Source organism: Pelodiscus sinensis, chromosome 25, assembly GCF_049634645.1.
Source record: "Pelodiscus sinensis isolate JC-2024 chromosome 25, ASM4963464v1, whole genome shotgun sequence".
NCBI classification, from domain to species: domain Eukaryota; kingdom Metazoa; phylum Chordata; order Testudines; family Trionychidae; genus Pelodiscus; species Pelodiscus sinensis.
The window spans coordinates 10,818,643-10,835,423 of NC_134735.1; the positions used below are offsets into that span (position 1 = coordinate 10,818,643).

Below are 16,781 nucleotides of genomic sequence, written 5' to 3' on the forward strand. Positions count from 1 at the left end.
TGTCTGTCCCGGGGGAGGGGGAGAGAGGCAGAGCCTAGAGCAAATGCTTGCCTTTTCCCTCTGCTACTCTGCTCCTGCCCCCACTTCCCCCAAGCCCTACCACTGCTCAGCCCCTATTGCTCCCCTCCCCCAAAGCACTCTCTCCTAAGCAACCTGACCTGATTTTCAGGGAGTCTGGTACATTTTCAGTAGGGGCAGCTCCCTTACCCCCCCCCCCCCAACACACTCACTACCGCAGCAGAGAAAACTTTTCAATTAAAAGTATTTGCACAAAATCATGCCAGTGTAGACGCAGCCAGGGGCTTCTTGTGCAAGAAATTCATATTGCCTGTCTACACTGCCCTCTTCTGGAAGAGCTCTTGTACAAGAGGGCTTATTCCTCATGGGGAGAGGAATAACTCTTCCAGAAGAAGCCCTGTTTTACAACACTATACTTTTAAAAGTTTTCCGTTAACAGCATTTTCGGAACAGAGCGTCTAGATTGGCACGGACACTTTTCCGCAAGAGCACTTTTTGCAGAAAAGCGCCCGTGCCAATCTAGACACACTTTTCCCCCCAAAAGCCCCGATCGCCATTTTCGCCATCGGGGCTTTTTTACAGAAAACAAATCTGAGCTGTCTACACTGGCCCTTTTGCACAAAAGTCTTGCGCAAAAGGACTTTTGCCCAAATGGGAGCAGCATCGTATTTCCGCAAAAACACTGACAATCTGACACGAGCTCATCAGTGCTTTTGTGTAAATTCAAGCGGCCAGTGTAGACAGCTGGCAAGTTTTTCCCAGAAAAGCGGCTGATTGTCTGGAAAACCTGGCCAGTCTAGACACAGCCCAGATGTTTTGAACAGCTGGAGGTTCCCTCTAGCTGCCTGTACCCCTGGCACTGTGAGGAGACTTCCTGCACCCCCAGGCCAATTGGGGATCAAACCCCCCCCAGGTGGATTTGAACCTGGGACCTCTAGGAGCTCAGTGCAGGAGCCTCTGGGGGGCTGAGGTGCAGCGCGCCCGAGGGGGGAGGGGCGCCTCTGGCAGAGAACTGGGAGGCAACCGACATTTAGGCCCCGCCCACTTGAGCCTCGGTCCCCAGCAACCCCCCCAACCGCCGACACACACGCCGTGACCCCTGACCCCCACGCCTCCGTTGGCGGTTTTTGTCGGAGCTTGGAGGGCGGGGTCGCTGCGGCGCCGGCTTTCGCCGGAAGTCGCAGCTGCTTCCGGGAGGGGGGAGGGGACCGCGCGCGAGCCCGACCCGGCCCATTCCCCTTCCGGCCTGCGCCATGGCGGCCGCCTTCCGGAAAGCGGCCAAGGCCGGGCAGCGGGAGCACCGCGAGCGGGGACAGGTGAGGCCGCGAGACGCGCGCGAGGAAATGGCCCCCCCCCCCCCCGCATCCCGCCAGTCGCCCCATCCCTGAGGAGGGGTCTCGTGCGCAGGAACCAGGAGCCTCCCCGGGGGCCGAGCCCGGGACACCTCCCCGAGCCCGCCGCGCGCCAGGAAATGCCCCTCCCCCATTCCCTTCCCCCAGCTCGAGACCCTCCCCCCCCAGCTCGCCACACGTGAGGAAATGCCCCTCCCCCATTCCCTTCCCGTGGCCCAGCTCGAGACCCCCCCCCCAGCTCGCCACACGTGAGGAAATGCCCCTCCCCCATTCCCTTCCCGTGGCCCAGCTCGAGACCCCCCCCCAGCTCGCCACACGTGAGGAAATGCCCCTCCCCCATTCCCTTCCCGTGGCCCAGCTCGAGACCCCCCCCCAGCTCGCCACACGTGAGGAAATTACCCCTTCCTCTGTCACCTTCTGAGGCCCCGCTACAAGACCCTGTGTCAGTCCGTCCTGCCCCTCTGTGGCCTAGCTGCTTGACTCCCCCAGGCAAGCCCAGCCTCCGGGCTATGCATCTGCTCCCACCTCGCTCAGCCCCATTTCTTGCTTGGGTTTTGCAGCCCCGGTTCCGCAAGCACCTGGGTTTTCTGGAGAAGAAGAAGGATTACAAGCGCCGAGCCGAGTGAGTCCCACGCCGCCTGAACTGAGGGCCTGAATGCTTTGGGGTTGGCAGCCAAGGCTGTGCTCAGCCAGGTCACATCTGCACTCACCAGCATACACAGTGTCTGCTCCCTTGTGGAGCCATATTATACCCACGTGGGCAGAAGAGCATTTACCACTGACATAGTCCAGTGCACAGAAGCACTTATACCAGCAAAACTTATGTTGCTTGGGGTGTGTTTTTCTCACACACCTGAGTGACAGATTTAGTTGATGTAAGAATATAAGAACGGCCGTACTGGGTCAGATCAAAGGTCCTTCTAGCCCAGTATCCTGTCTGCCGACAGTGGCCAGCACCAGGTGCCCCAGAGAGGGTGGACCGAAGACAATGATCAAGCGATTTGTCTCCTGCCATCCCTCTCCAGCCTCTGACAAACAGAGGCCAAGGACACCATTTTATCCCCTGGCTAGTAGCCTTTTATGGACCTAACCTCCATGAAATTATCTAGCTTCTCTTTAAACTCTATTATAGTCCTAGCCTTCACAGCCTCCTCTGGCAAGGAGTTTCACAGGTTGACTACACGCTGTGTGAAGAAGAACGTTCTTTTATTAGTTTTAAACCTGCTACCCATTAATTTAATTTGGTGTCCTCTAGTTCTTCTATTTAGGGAACTAATAAATAACTTTTCTTTATCAGCCCTCTCCACACCACTCATGATTTTCTAGACCTCTATCATATCCCCCCTCAGTCTCCTGTTTTCTAAACTGAAAAGTCCCAGTTGCTTTAACCTCTCCTAACATGGGACCCGTTCCAAACCCCTAATCATTTTAGTTGCCCTTTTCTGAACCCTTTCCAAGGCCAAAATATCTTTTTTGAGGTGAGGAGACCACATCTGTACACCGTATTCAAGATGTGGGCGTACCATAGTTTTATACAGGGGCAGTAAAATATTCTGGGTCTTATTTTCTATCCCTTTCCTAATAAATCCTAGCATCCTATTTGCCTTTTTGACCGCCGCTGTACACTGTGTGGAAGTTTTCAGAGAACTGTCCACGATAACTCGAAGATCTCTTTCCTGATTTGTCGTAGCCAAATTAGCCCCCATCATACTGTACATATAGTTGGCGTTATTTTTCCCGATGTGCATTACTTTACATTTATCCACATTAAATTTCATTTGCCATTTTGTTGCCCAATCACTCAGTTTGGTGAGATCTTCTTGGAGTCCCTCACAGTCTAAGAGGGTAGAGATAGTCATAGACACTTGGGGGGAGGTGGTGAAATAGTGCTTCTTAAAGGCATGTCTGCTTTACCAGATTTTGTTGCCAAAAACTGCCTTACACAGCATACACACTGCAATATGACTTTTGTCAGGAAAAATGCCCAGTTTCAGTGACAAAAAACAATTATGTGTTGAGTTCTAAGACAACACAGATAGGGAGGGAGAAGACACTACAATTACAGTTATTGTGACTACCACCAAACTTCAAAACCAAAAAAACCCCTTTCTTTGGTGAAGTTAGTGGTGGAATTTCTTGCAGGTCTGCGGGTTCCGACTTTGTGAGCAGAGTGAGTGTGCCTCTGTTAGCTCTTTAGCACACACATCGAGATGATCTTTTTGGCAGCTTGGTGAAAGGAATAAGTCCAGTGGATAAGCGTTTTCTGGTACTATTTGTAATGCCTTTTGTGCTGTTGCAAAGCTGCAACTCTTTTGAGGATTTAGCATCATTATTAGGGCTGTCAAGTGATTAAAAATTTAATCACGATTAATTGTGCATACCTCCCCTTTGAAATGCTGCGGCAGTGTTTCAATGGAGCAGTGCTGCATGGAGCCCGGAGTCAGGTGGAGTCCCACCTGACCCCAGGCTCCATGCAGTACTGCCCCTGGGAAATGCCATGGCAGCATTTCCAAGGGGCAGTGCATTAGGAGCCTGGGATAAGCTGGGGACTCCAGCTGATCCCCAGCTCTGCTTATGCTGCCCCTGTGAAGTGCTGGAGCCCCACTTCAAAGGGGCAGGGCAGCATTAATACCTGCGATTAACGTGTTAAAAAAATTGATGCATTGATCCTGTCCTGTGTTAATCGCAGGCATTAATTCAGGACAATTGACATCTCTAATCATTATTAAGGATCTAGTGTCTCATTTGATGTGAATGCAGATGGTGTTGAATACTTTGTCTTGTTTTTCAGTGACTATCACAAGAAACAGAATGTGCTCAAAGCACTTCGCAAGAAAGCCCTGGAGAAAAATCCTGATGAGTTTTATTTTAAAATGACCCGTGTGCAGCTCCAGGTGAGAATCTGGTTTGTTGTATCCAGGCAATGTAGCTTTATTCTGTATTGGGTAATGGGTACGTTGGTTTGTTCTGCCTTTTCCTCCTTCCTTTTTTTTAAAAAAAATTATGAAGGACTAAATAGCCTGGTATCCACAGTGGCTGGCTGTAGAGTGGCCTGCTCTGGATATCAGCAGAGATGCTAATTTTATTGTCTGGAATCTTTATTAGAGGAGCAGAGCATAAGAGGCTCTTCCTCTGTCCTAGTAGCTTACTTTTAGGAGTGTGTTCATCTCTGTAGTTCATGTACTTCGTTTGCTTTTAGGATGGAGTTCATGTAATTAAGCAGCCAAAGGAAGAGGTGACTCCGGAACAACTGAAGTTGATGAGGACGCAGGACCTCAAATATGTGGAAATGAAAAGAGTGGCAGAGGCCAAGGTAATAGTCTTTACTGACATTCATTATCATTGTGCTTGTTCATAATGACTATGTTTTCACTTGCTTTTTCCCACTGGCTGGTAGTTGTTTTTGTCAAATTTCAGCCATACAAGAGATGACAGATGGAAATGTCGATATAACTCACTTGCATATGGGGGGGGTCTTTGAAACTGAATCCTAAATTCCTCTGTCACTTAGATGAAATGGTATATTGGATAAACTATGGCAAAACGTATTGATTTCAGGTATTAAATGCTCGCCCACATTTCAGATGTTTAGCATAAATTGAAGATTATTGATACGGGAAAAGCTGTTTAGTTTTAAAGGGATGCCATCAAATTAGATCAAGTTCTTTCTGAAAATGTATCTGCTTTGGTTACAGTACACCTAAAATTGTTGTAATGAGAGACTAGAGAAATAAAAGTATTGTTGCTTTTAGTTTTTCCTTCATGTCTTTGTTTGTATTTTGAGATAGTCATTCCTGTTCTTTTTCTCTGTATGGTTGGTTAGTTTCCTCTTGTTTGTGTGGCTTTCTCATGGCAAATGGAAGAGAAAAATAGGAAAATATCACATTTGAGAAGGGTTAGTACTTGGAATTACTTTAAAAACTTGTCAATTCAAGGAGAATTTAAAGAGACAAATGTAAACAATAGACTAGTCTAATTGTTACCTGTTTACAAAAGAATTAAAAGGAATGAAGAGTTTAGATACTAAAAGAATATCTATTGCTGAGACACAAACAGGAATTCAATAAAGCATTTCCCACTTTTCTCCCCCACCTCCCCACAGAAAATTGAGCAGATGAAATCAGAGCTCCACCTGCTGGACGCTCAGGAAAAGCAACCTAACAAACACGTATTCTTTTTTGATACCAAAAAAGAAGGTAAGACTAGGGCTTTATTTAGTGGGGAAAAAAATTTCCCTTCAGTTCTTTTTGGGCTTTGCTCAAATCTTTAAAATTGTGTGGTTGTTCCTCCAAAACTTCCTTGGGGGAGGAAGGTCCTTTTTCAGAAATGGTAACTTATCTGAGACTCTTGAGCTCATTATTGAATAGTAAAGGAAATGGATTGTTCCACTTCCTCAAGCAAGTTAGTCTGGACCTCACACCTGCAGAGGGCAAAAGGTGCTTTCCATCTTCTAACCAGTATAAGCCCCTATTTGGATGAAATGCTGAATCTAGTGCAATAAATTTTGCTGAACTCTTGTTACTAATCTTAAACTCTTTTAAAATATTTTTTAGTTCAAGAATTTGATGTTGCAACTCACCTGAATACTTACCCAGAGCTAGTCAACAGAGTGTATAACCGACCTACCGTTGAAACCCTCCAGAAGGAAACAGTAAAAGGAGCCACTCATCCTGCCCATTTAAAGGTAGACTGTGTAGCCACCCGTTGTGATGTAGCATTCAGTAGCAAATGGGGTCCTTACGCTTCACTTTTTGAAATGTAATGGGCACTAGGAAGAGTCCATTGGAACGTTCTCTGGGTGAACAAGTTTGCTTTTATAAGGAGGTGCTTTGGTGGTAGTGCCGGTGTTAGGAGGCACAGTGACTAAGAATCCGTGATTGATTGGTATCCCTACTCATGGTGCCACCCTTTCACAGCTAGTATACTGTGAATAAATCTTCCCTAAGACCAGAAGTGGAAAAGTGATTGTTACATCCTGATCAATTAGGGAAATTTGTCTGCACTGCAAAAACTGGACAAAATAGTCCTTTCTTTCCAGAACAGGAGAAAGATGTTGCTGGATATCAGGCTTGAGCTGTATTGGCAGAGTATATGCTTGAAGGAGGCATAGAATGGGTGCATGTTATGCTGCTGAATGTGTGTCTTGCCTATAAACTTTATCTTTTGGTGGTTTGCTCCCTGAAGAAGGCAGTTTCAATTGATGTTAAGGCAGGGGTGGGCAATAATTTCTGATGGGGGGGCCATTCCAAGATTTTGGGAAGTGGTTGAGGGCCGCACAGTTTCGTTACATTAATGGAGATATGGGGTCTGGAATGGAGGTTGGGTGCAGAAGGGAGCGGAGTCTGGGAGGGATTTGGGATGAAGCAGTTGGTTGTGACCTAGGGCATGAGCCTGGAGTACAGGGGTTTGGGATGTCACCTAGGGTAGGAGGGGATTGTGATCTGGGGCAGGAAATTGGGGTGCTAGATGTGGGAGGGGATATGGGTGTAAGATGGGGACAGAGGGTTTGGGTATGTTGAGTGTGGGGGCAGAGAGTTGGGGCAGGAAAGGGTTGGGGTGCCAGAAGTGGGCTGTGGCCAAGAGACTTACTTGTCAGCTGCCAAACTAGCCTGTCTGCATGCAAAGCTTAAAATGTTTCCCAGCCAGCCAGCCTGCTTACCTGACCATGTGCTTCATGAATATCTGAGCCCAGGAGAGGGGATATGATTCTTCTTAGCTGCCTGTTAGTCTAACAAGAAGCTCGCATTGGCTGGTTTCTGCCTGAAACAGGCCAATCGGAATGTGCTGGGGGCAAGGCGGCTCCTAAAATTTCCCCCCTCCCCTCCAGTTTCAAAACAGAAACTGAGCCCTGCAGCCACTTTTCTGCAGGGCGCGGGGCTGTGGGGCAAGCAGGGGAGCCTGTCTTGGGGCTCCCCTCTGCCTCCAGTGGCCAGATCTGGTGGCTTGGCGGGCTGGATTCGACCCGGGGGCTGTATCTTGCTCAGGCCAGTGTAAAGGGCACTTGTGCTACATCTTACAAGACTTGCATGGATGATGGACTTGTTTTTTCTTGGTCTCTCTTACAGCCCTGTTAGTTCTCTTCATCTGATGTTATTGTTAGTATCAACTCCAAAAGTGCTAACTGGAAATATAGATTGAAGTACAGATAGAGGCATTGGTGACTCCATATTCAGAATAGCGATGTTAAATTTAGATTAATTGGCTAATCAATTGGCTAATAGTCGATACAATTTGCATTGACTATTCGATTAGTTGATAAGGGCGCCCTTGGGCTGTTGCTACACTTTCAAGGGGAAAGCACTGCGGGGAGCATGGGCCCAGTGGGGGACTCAAGCAGTCCCCCATTGGCCCCGTGCTTCTCTTGGCGTTTCAAAGCGGCAGCGCTGCATGGAGCCCAGGGTCTGGCTCCGGGCTCCTCGCCGTACCGATACGTTGAACCACTCCCTCTTCTCCCCTGCTTTCTGATAGAGGCAGCAGGGGGCGGGGGGAGTGACTAGTTGACTAGTGTGTTGATTATCTGATAAGCATTTGCTAGTCGTTCACATCCCTAATGTAGAGTTGATATTTTACTGCTGTCTGTATTCCCTATAGAAACGTCATTTAATTGGGTGTCCAGGATTTCAAGAACCCTTGGGATGGGGAGATGTTTGTTTGAGATATAAGAGATGCTGTTGCATCTGAGCACTTCAAAAATAACCTTGTAGCTCTCAGTGGGACACTGTATGAGCTTCCTGTGGAATGGGCAGTTCTAGTATAAAGACTCTCCCTCTTTTTTTTTTTTTTTTTTTTCTTCCTTTGCACCTGGCAATCATGATACCCTGGACATTTGCAGAGGTTTCTCTCTGTTTATTTCTATGCCTTTTGGTTAATAATTTTATACTTGGATTCTCTTTCCTTTGAACACAATGGGATTTGTGATCCAGTACTCTGCCTTTCCCTCTTTTCCTTGAAGCTATTTAATCTGAAGTCTCATTTCCTAGCTGTTCTTTAATTTAAAGTGTTTCACGTGGGCCTCTGTTCTCCAGCTTGAATTGCTTACACAGCGTCAGCTTTGCTCCTGATGTTTTAATTTCATAGCACTTTCTCTCTCTCAGAAGCCCCCAAGCAAGGGTTTAGCAGTATAAATGCCTCCTAATTAGTTTGGCTATATTGGGCAGTCCTGTAAGCTTGAGTCAGTATGTGCAATAAGGTAAAAATAAAAGTGTCTAAAATTGCTGATAAGACTGCAGCATATTCTTCTTAAGTCAGGTGTCAGATAACATTCCCCTCCTACCAACCCTCCTACCAACCCTTTTACTCTGGTTTGGCAGGAAAGTGGTTGGATTACTTTCAGCTGGTGGATTTTCTCCTCTTCCAAAGATTGTGTCACACTGTAAACATGTTGGGATCTGTCCTATACAATTATATTAACAAGATCACACCTGCAGCCATACCACCCTGTGCTTAGAGCCCATCAGTGCTTACAAGTTAAGCCAAATAAGGTGTGCCACTGTTTGCCTGGAGAATCTTGGCTTCAGGAACTGGTCTTGGTGGCCCTTTTCCCTCTGAATGGCTATGTCTACGCTGCAGGCTTCTTGCACAAGAAGCTTTTTGCTTGTGCAAGAGCGCATCCACACTGCAAAAGTGCAGCAGAAAAGCGATGTGCTTTTGCGCCAGAGAGCGTCCAGACTGCATGGATGCGCTCTCTCAGGAAAGTTCTGATTGCCATTAAGGCTATGTCTAGACTACATTCCTTTTTCGAAAAAGGGATGTAAATTAGACATATCGAAATTGTTAATGAAGCCGGGATTTAAATCTCCCGCACTTCATTAACATAAAAATGGCTGCTGCTTTTTTCGGCATGGAGCTTTGCCGAAGAAAAGTGGCAGTCTAGACGCGGATCTTTCGAAAAATAAAGCCTTTTTCAAAAGATCCTGTAACCCTCATTTTACGAGGGATAAAGGATCTTTTGAAAAAGGCTTTATTTTTCGAAAGATCCGCGTCTAGACTGCCGCTTTTCTTCGGCAAAGCTCCATACCGAAAAAAAGCGGCAGCCATTTTTATGTTAATGAAGCGCGGGAGATTTAAATCCCGGCTTCATTAACAATTTCGATATGTCTAATTTACATTCCTTTTTCGAAAAAGGGATGTAGTCTAGACATAGCCTAATAGAATAGCCACCAGGGCACCTGTGCTTTTGATAGTTTTTTTTGGTGCAAAAAAACTGTTGCCTATCCATGCACACCTTTTTGCGCAAGAGCTTTTGCATAAAGGAGTTATTCCTCCTGGGCCAACTCAAATATGTGGTCTTAGAAGACCTAGAGCAAGGGTGGGTGGGGAACCTCAGGCCTGGGGGCTGAATGTGGCCCCCAGCTTGGCTGGTACTGGCTCCAGAGGCTCAGGATTCCCTCTTCCAGCATTGGGAAGCCCACACTGGTGTGCCAGCCCCCCTGATGCCCACTGTACAGCTGTAGTACACAACATGTACTAGGTTGGGACCCCTTAGGCTCAGATGTGGGAGGGAAACGTGAGGTCACTGAAAGTTTTGGGCTTCTTGCTTGTGTGCAGCCCCCAACCCAAAAAAGGTTTCCCACACTTGACCTAGAGATCCGTTGTCCTAATGATCTTGCAGGTGTTAACTTCTTATGTTCTTGCTAGGAATGTGCAAAGAAATCTCATCTGAGAGTCAAGGAGTCAAACAATGAGCCTTTTGGAAGCAACCAAAAAGTTGGTCTTGGCTATTTATAATGGAACTCCTTATTTGTGGAACTTGTGGTTTTTTGTTTAATCAAAAACTTAAATAATCACCCTAAGTGTGATCTGTGGCAACCTGGGATGAGTAGAGCACGAGAAACTATTTTTCTTGTTCTTTTTTGCTCAACTAAGAAATGCTCTTTTCCTCCATCAGAAATTAGCACAGCAAAGAAAGCAGCAGTACAGTCTTCTGAAACAGCGGATTGAGCGTGAAAAGGAGATGTTTATTATTGCTCAGAAGATCCAGACACGCAAAGATCTCTTGGTAAGGGAGCAAAGACTTAACTCTTGTTCTTTGGATTCTGCTTGTTCAAGGTTTTAGAGCTGAGAACAGGTTGTATATGTAGGCATTTTCGTGTTGTAGAGCGTTTCTAGTAGCTTATAAAAGAAGCATTCCTATGAGGTGATAGCACAGAACTTGTTTATGTGGTATTGTTCTCATTTGGGTTTTTGGTCCTTAAATTTAGGGCAGAGAATCAGTTCCCTTTGGAGCTTATTCAGTGTATTGTAAAGTACTGTGTCAATACCTCAAAATTCCAGTTACTGAAAGAGATTTCCAGTGTCAGTGGGCACTTGTCAGTCACAGAACAGGTTCTGTGGCTAACGCCACAATTAGAGATGAAAGAGCAGATGAAAATATCTTCTGCCCACTAAAGATTAGGAATTGTCCAGTTTTCGCTGAACCTAATCTGCAGCTTCAGTTCCATCTGTACTTTCATTTTCTCCCCTTACGGTATGTTTCTCTCATCATTTGATAGGAAAGAAAATAATTGTTTTGTTTTTGTTTCCAGGATAAAACTTACAAAGTGAAGGTGAAGAAAGAAACTGTAAATAGCCCAGCTGTTTACAAATTCAAATTCCAACGGAAACGATAATTTTGTGTGTGAAATAGTTTTGATATCCTAGTGTAGATCTAGTTGGCATCATGAATATGTTGCTCCTCATGGAGAAGTGCTGGTATTTTGTCAGTATCAGGCTTATTTTCATTGCAGTTTAATGTTTTGTCAAAGTAAGCCCTGTTGATATTTGTAACTACAGTACATGCTATTTAATAAATCCAAGGAGACCTCTGCTTCAGTTTTGGTATTTACACATTGGAAACACCAGAAGAGGTGTCCAGATGCCATGTTGAAACCCTAAGAGAAATATTGAACTTGTAGCTACATTTTGATAGGCATATTGTGTGCACAATACACAAAGGGAAGACTGGGTCCTGGCCAGCGAGAGGGACAAAGTTTGCAGCTAAAGCAAGACCTGTGATCTTGTACTGTTCTAGAATCTAGATAGTAAAAGTCTAGGATCAGTCTCTCTCTAAGTATCTACTTTCTCTTCTCCATTGCATCTCTCTCCTTCCATTTTTCCTCTCTTGTTTGACTTCTGTGTTCTGTCTATTCGTATTTATTTTACTATAATACTTTTGAGGGACATTGCTAAATCAATATTCTTCTCTGGTCCCAGGCTGACACAGTGGAGTTAAACGGAGCAATTGGGACTTGCAGTGTGAAGGCAGAAATAGGTAGGCTTAGCTCTGTGTCTCTATATCCCCTATAAATAACTGTATAGTTCCCAAGGAAGCCGTAGGTGCAACACAACTGCAGATGGCTTACATGAATTTGCTAGCTTGTGTTTTTGTTTCTTGTATCTTATAACTTTCTAAAAGGCCACTGTTTGCTCTGGGGGAAATTCCCAAACTGAGCCTGAGCATAGGCATTCCTTAGATTGATACATAGAAGGGGAACTTGAGAGGCAGGGCAGGGGGACATCCTGTTCTGTGTATACTTGGCTCATTGTGGTGGTGTCTGAGTGCTTGGAGAGTGAATTCACATGGGGACAGTTAGTTGATGTCTTTGGGAGCTGTACTTGTTTGAGTACATTCACTGTCTCTTGTCCCTTTAACCTGACTCACAACTACTGAGTGCACATGAGAGGAACCCTGTGGCTGCTCTTAGCGCTGACTTTTTGTTTCTTAGACTTTAGTGTAGATGTGACAAATTTTGCAAGCATAGGTTACAACAGTTGTACTGATATAACTGAGGTGCTGCAACATAAATGCTGGAGTAAAAAACTTTGGTGTAGGAGCAAGTGATGAACATAAGAACAGCCATGCTGAGTTAGCCCATACATCCATCTAGCTCAGTCCTGTCTTCTCACAGTGAGCAATGCCAGGTGCCTCTCAGGAAATTAACAGAACAGGTAATTAAGCAGTCCATCTCCTGTTCCCCATTTTGAGCTTCTGGCAAACAGAGGCTAGGGAAACCATCTTTGCCTATCGTAGTTAATAGCCATTGATGGACCTATCCTCCATGAATGTATCTAGTTCTTTTTGAACCCTGTTATAGTCTTGGCCTTTACAACATCCTCTGGCAAAGACTTACATAATGAACAGTCAGCCTATGACTGCTTCCTTTTGTTTTATACCTGCTGCCTACTAATTTCATGTGGTGATCCTTAGCTCTTGTATCATGAGGAGTAGTAAATAACACTTCCTTATTTACTTTCTCTACTGCTGTCATGATTTTATAGGCATCAATCATATTCTCCTTAATCATCTCTTTTCCAGCTGAAAAGTCCCAAATTTATTAATCTCACCTCATATGGAAGCTGTTCCAAACCCCTAATCATGTTTGTTGCTCTTTTCTGAATCTTTTCCCGTTCCAGTGTATCTCTTTTGAGATGGAGTGACCACATTTGCATATAGTATTCAAGGTGTGGAAGTATTCATGAATTTATATGGCGGCAATATGATATTTTCCCATCTTTTCTATCCCTTTCTTAATGAGTTCCAACATTCTTAGCTTTTTTGACTGCCTTCCAAGAACTGTCTGCATTGACTCCCAAGCTTTTTCTTGAGTGGCAACAGCTGACTTAGACTCCATCAATTCATATGTATAATTGGTATCATGTTTCCCTGTGTGCATTGCTTTGCATTTATCAACATTGATTTTCAGCTGTCACTTTGTTGCCCAGTCACCCAGTTTTGTAGAAGAAAAACACCCAGAATGGACTGACATGAAGTCCTTGCTATAAAAATGTCCTGGAAGGTTGGCAGGCTTGTTTTATCCACCACTAATGGGGGAGAGAACTCAGCAACAGTTGTCAGTCTAAATGTGTGGTGGAGATAATACTGCCCTCAGATTTTCTACTTAGTGATGCTTTTGTGTGCAGAATCTAGGGCAGAAATGCCGATATGAATTTTGCATATTGTGCTGACTGCAGAATACCTCCTCCTACTAGTCCTGAACATCATGAAAGCGTGGTACAGGTAAATGAATCTTCTCAACGCCCTTGGGATGTGTAAACCACTCTCATCGCTCTTCTGTGGAGAGCGAAATGGAGATGGGCCAGTATTTGCAGAAGTGGGGTGCCTGAAGTTAGGCATCTGCATTTAGGCACCACAGTGAAAAGCAGGCCATTTCTGCAGCTGCCCCTGAAATCGGAGCTCGAAGTACTCAGCATCTTTGAGAACCAGACTGCTTTGAAAATACCTACTTAAGGATTTAGAGCTGGACTTTTGAAGACTCCTAGGTGTCATGGGACTTGGGCACCCCACTCCTTAGGCTTCTTTGACAACCCCAGCCAAAGTGCCTCACTTTGGCAACACGTGCAGTTGCCTAATGTGCTATGCTCGAGCAGAGTCAGCTTGGGAACCTGACTTTTCCTGCTTTAGTCCTGCATTACAGTCTCAATTAGAGCAAACTGCCCCCCTCTAATACCAGGGCATGTTCTAAAGCATACTGATTTCATCAGTTTGTGATCCTCTTGCCATCCCTCCAAACCTTTGGCCTGGCTCCTGTAGTGACAGAATAGGATTAAACTATGGATATTAAACTCTGCAGATGAAAGTCCTTCCTAAATGGATACCTTTTTTGATCACCTACTATTCTGGCATTTAGCGGAAATGTTTGCCCACAGAAGATTCCTTACTAAATATGAATAAAACAATATTTTTTGTGCTGCTGGCACATTCATCATTTAATTCCCTCTACAAATGAGGTTACGGTAAGGGGCCCAGCAGGTGGCAGTAGCGTTCCACACAGTCGAACTATTCGGCAGAATACTAAGAGATGGGGTACCAACTGTTATCCAGAACTCAGCCCTGACCATGATGTGCATTGCTGTGTGATGTGATGTTCAGGATATGATTGAGAAATAAAATCTGCTTGGTAAATAGACCCATCGCTTTAAACTCTGCCCAGTCACCAGAATCTACTATATATTTTAGAGGGTGAGATTGTGTGTTTTTGTTCAAGAACTCTTCCTAACCCAAACAGTAAGAGCTAGGACCACCACATTTTGTATACAACTTCCTCTTCTCATAACTGAAAGAAATGTAAGCATTTGATTGGGCCAGGAAAATGGGATGTGCCTGTTCTCTCAAAAGCAAACTGAAGAGAAACAATCACCAGGCAGATGAAAGGGATTGTCAGGGGTTGTGGCCCCACCTTCCCCATCTGTGACTGCCCCATCCCCAAGCCTCCCATCCCCCAGGCACCCTTTGGGGAGGGCAGCTTGGGTTAAGCTCTTCCCTCCCCACAGATTTGTATGGGATGTTGCTGTTCCCCTTCATCACTGTCAGGGAGTGAGGGGGAAGTGCACAGCTTGCTGCATTGCTCACTCTGGCTGGGGAGCACAGGGGTGTGATGAGGTGTGTACTTTGCTCTTGCTCCCTGACGGACATGGCAGGGTAAAGCAAGCAGTCCTGGGATGTATCTGGGTGCAAAGGTCTTTGGCCTTCCTTCTGCCCTGAACCCCTCTTGACTCCTCTATGTGCCCCCTGCCCCTCACCCCCCACACCTTCAGCTTTCTGACTCCTGCCCCACCTCTGAATCTGAACATCTTCTCATGCCCTCAAGCCTGACTCCTGCACCTCCCCAGTCCCATGTCCTGACCTGCTCATCATCCCGCCTAACCTCTAGATCCTCCACCCCTTATGCCCCAGCATTCTGCCCTGAACCCCCCCATATCCCATAGTTCCTGCCCTGACTCCTGCACCCCCACATCTCCACCCCATGCCTTGAGCTCCCCGCACTCCACCCCACACTTAAATTTCGTAACCTCCCCCACTAGCATCCTGCCCTGCGGGCCCATGCTGGGTGGGGGTATTTAATACAACAGTACTTATGAGAAATTTAAGTTACCTTCATCTCTGGACTTAACCAAGATGAGTCAGAAAATAGGATAAACCTGCAATAGGATTTCTTCTCAATAAATCTTACAGAAAAGAGCTAAAACAGAGAAATGGGGATTAGTGCTCTGTTCTGGCACAGCAAAATCAATGTTTAAGGTTTGAAAACTAGAAATTATTATTACAAACCGCATTAACTATAGCCCTTTTTTGTTAAAACGTAGCAAATTATAAGAAGATTATAGGGATGAAGAAAAAATACTTGATGGAATTACCATTTAAAAAAACTGGAAACAAATAGAAAAATTTTAGCAATCCCTTTTTTAAAGAAATCCAAAATAAATATGAACTTCATCAAAATAATACTGTTGGAAAAATACAATCATTTAAATAAATCATGTACATTTTCCTTTTCCAAAAAAACAAAAGTTAAGGATGTGAGCAATGCAAAATAAATGTGCTAGTACTTTATAAAGTTCTTCAGATTACTTTTTTAAAAACTTGCGTAGGATTGGAACTCAGGAATTCCATCTCTCTCTCTACGTATTTCTAAAAGGTGGTAACTTTTTCAGAATGTACCACATGTAGTTCAAATAAAATTAAATGATCTTGTGAAAACATCTGCCAGTTTCCAAAGTGGTGTGAATAATTTATTAAAAGTTTCAGAATGTAGTCACCCACTTATATTTTTTGGAATAAAATATTTGGCAGATAATTTTTTGCCTTTTATCCGGGTGTAGTCACTAATATGGTCACAGTTGAATTCATTTTTTAATTTGAAAACATATTGATGACTGATTTTTCTGGGTTTTGTTTTTTGCATTCTTTGGATTGTTATTTAAAGCTGTGGGAGGCAGGGAAAAATCCTGCTGTTTGGTTCTCTAGCACTTCCTGCCATTTTGTCTCTATAAATGGCATAATTAATGCTTCCCACCCTTCTCTACACTATGCATTGTGTAATCCCAGCTATAGGTATATATTTGAATCCTAGCTACAGTGATACATGTGCATAGTTGGCCTGTGAACACAGATGAGCACAGTGCCAGGACATGCCGGAACATGAAGCAATAAAGCAAGTTGTCTTCTCCAACAGAGATTTCAGCCCCCAGCTGGCATGAAGGACATTCTGCAGGTGACATGCTCAGTCCACAATCACTGCTGAGCCTCTCACCCCGTTTGCCTCAGCGTTTTGCACTTGGCCGCAGCCTTCTGTATGGCACTTTGCACACACAGTTCTCCAGCCTGCATAGTGGGGGAAGTTACTGGAACCCAAATCAGCTTCTTTTATATTTGCAAAAGCAAGAAAATGTGGCTCTTGCCTGTCTCTAATTGAATCGGGAGGTGCTATGTTCTTGTGCCATTGGCTGAGAGAACAGCTTAGTTAGCAGGTCCTCTAGGAGCCAGGTGCCTCCAGCATGAATCCCTTTAGTATTCAATTCCAAGAACCTCAGGGGCCTGGCCATTCTGTCGAGGGCAAGTTTCTGGGGCTGTCATCAATGTAGCTCTGATCTGGCTGTTCTAACATTTCTTCCCAACAGGAACATTTCCAGTGT

General features: G+C 45.0%; 1 protein-coding gene across 1 annotated transcript; it reads left to right on the forward strand.

The window, feature by feature from the left end:
• Positions 1-1,171: 1,171 nt before the first annotated feature.
• On the forward strand, positions 1,172-11,175 carry UTP11 (UTP11 small subunit processome component). Its single transcript, XM_075908618.1, has 8 exons — positions 1,172-1,334; positions 1,931-1,992; positions 4,162-4,264; positions 4,570-4,683; positions 5,473-5,566; positions 5,924-6,054; positions 10,258-10,368; positions 10,895-11,175. The coding sequence occupies exons 1-8, from the start codon at positions 1,272-1,274 to the stop codon at positions 10,976-10,978; spliced, it is 762 nt and encodes a 253-aa protein (XP_075764733.1). The 5' UTR covers positions 1,172-1,271; the 3' UTR covers positions 10,979-11,175.
• The last annotated feature ends 5,606 nt before the right edge of the window (positions 11,176-16,781 follow it).

What these genes read in the sequence shown, in the direction of transcription:
- UTP11 (XM_075908618.1), top strand. Translation starts at nt 1,272, where the DNA reads ATGGCGGCCGCCTTCCGGAAAGCGGCCAAGGCCGGGCAGCGGGAGCAC. An exon ending in TTTTGATACCAAAAAAGAAG is followed by an intron (nt 5,567 to 5,923) that starts GTAAGACTAGGG and finishes AATATTTTTTAG; the next exon opens with TTCAAGAATTTGATGTTGCA. An exon ending in AGACACGCAAAGATCTCTTG is followed by an intron (nt 10,369 to 10,894) that starts GTAAGGGAGCAA and finishes TTTTGTTTCCAG; the next exon opens with GATAAAACTTACAAAGTGAA.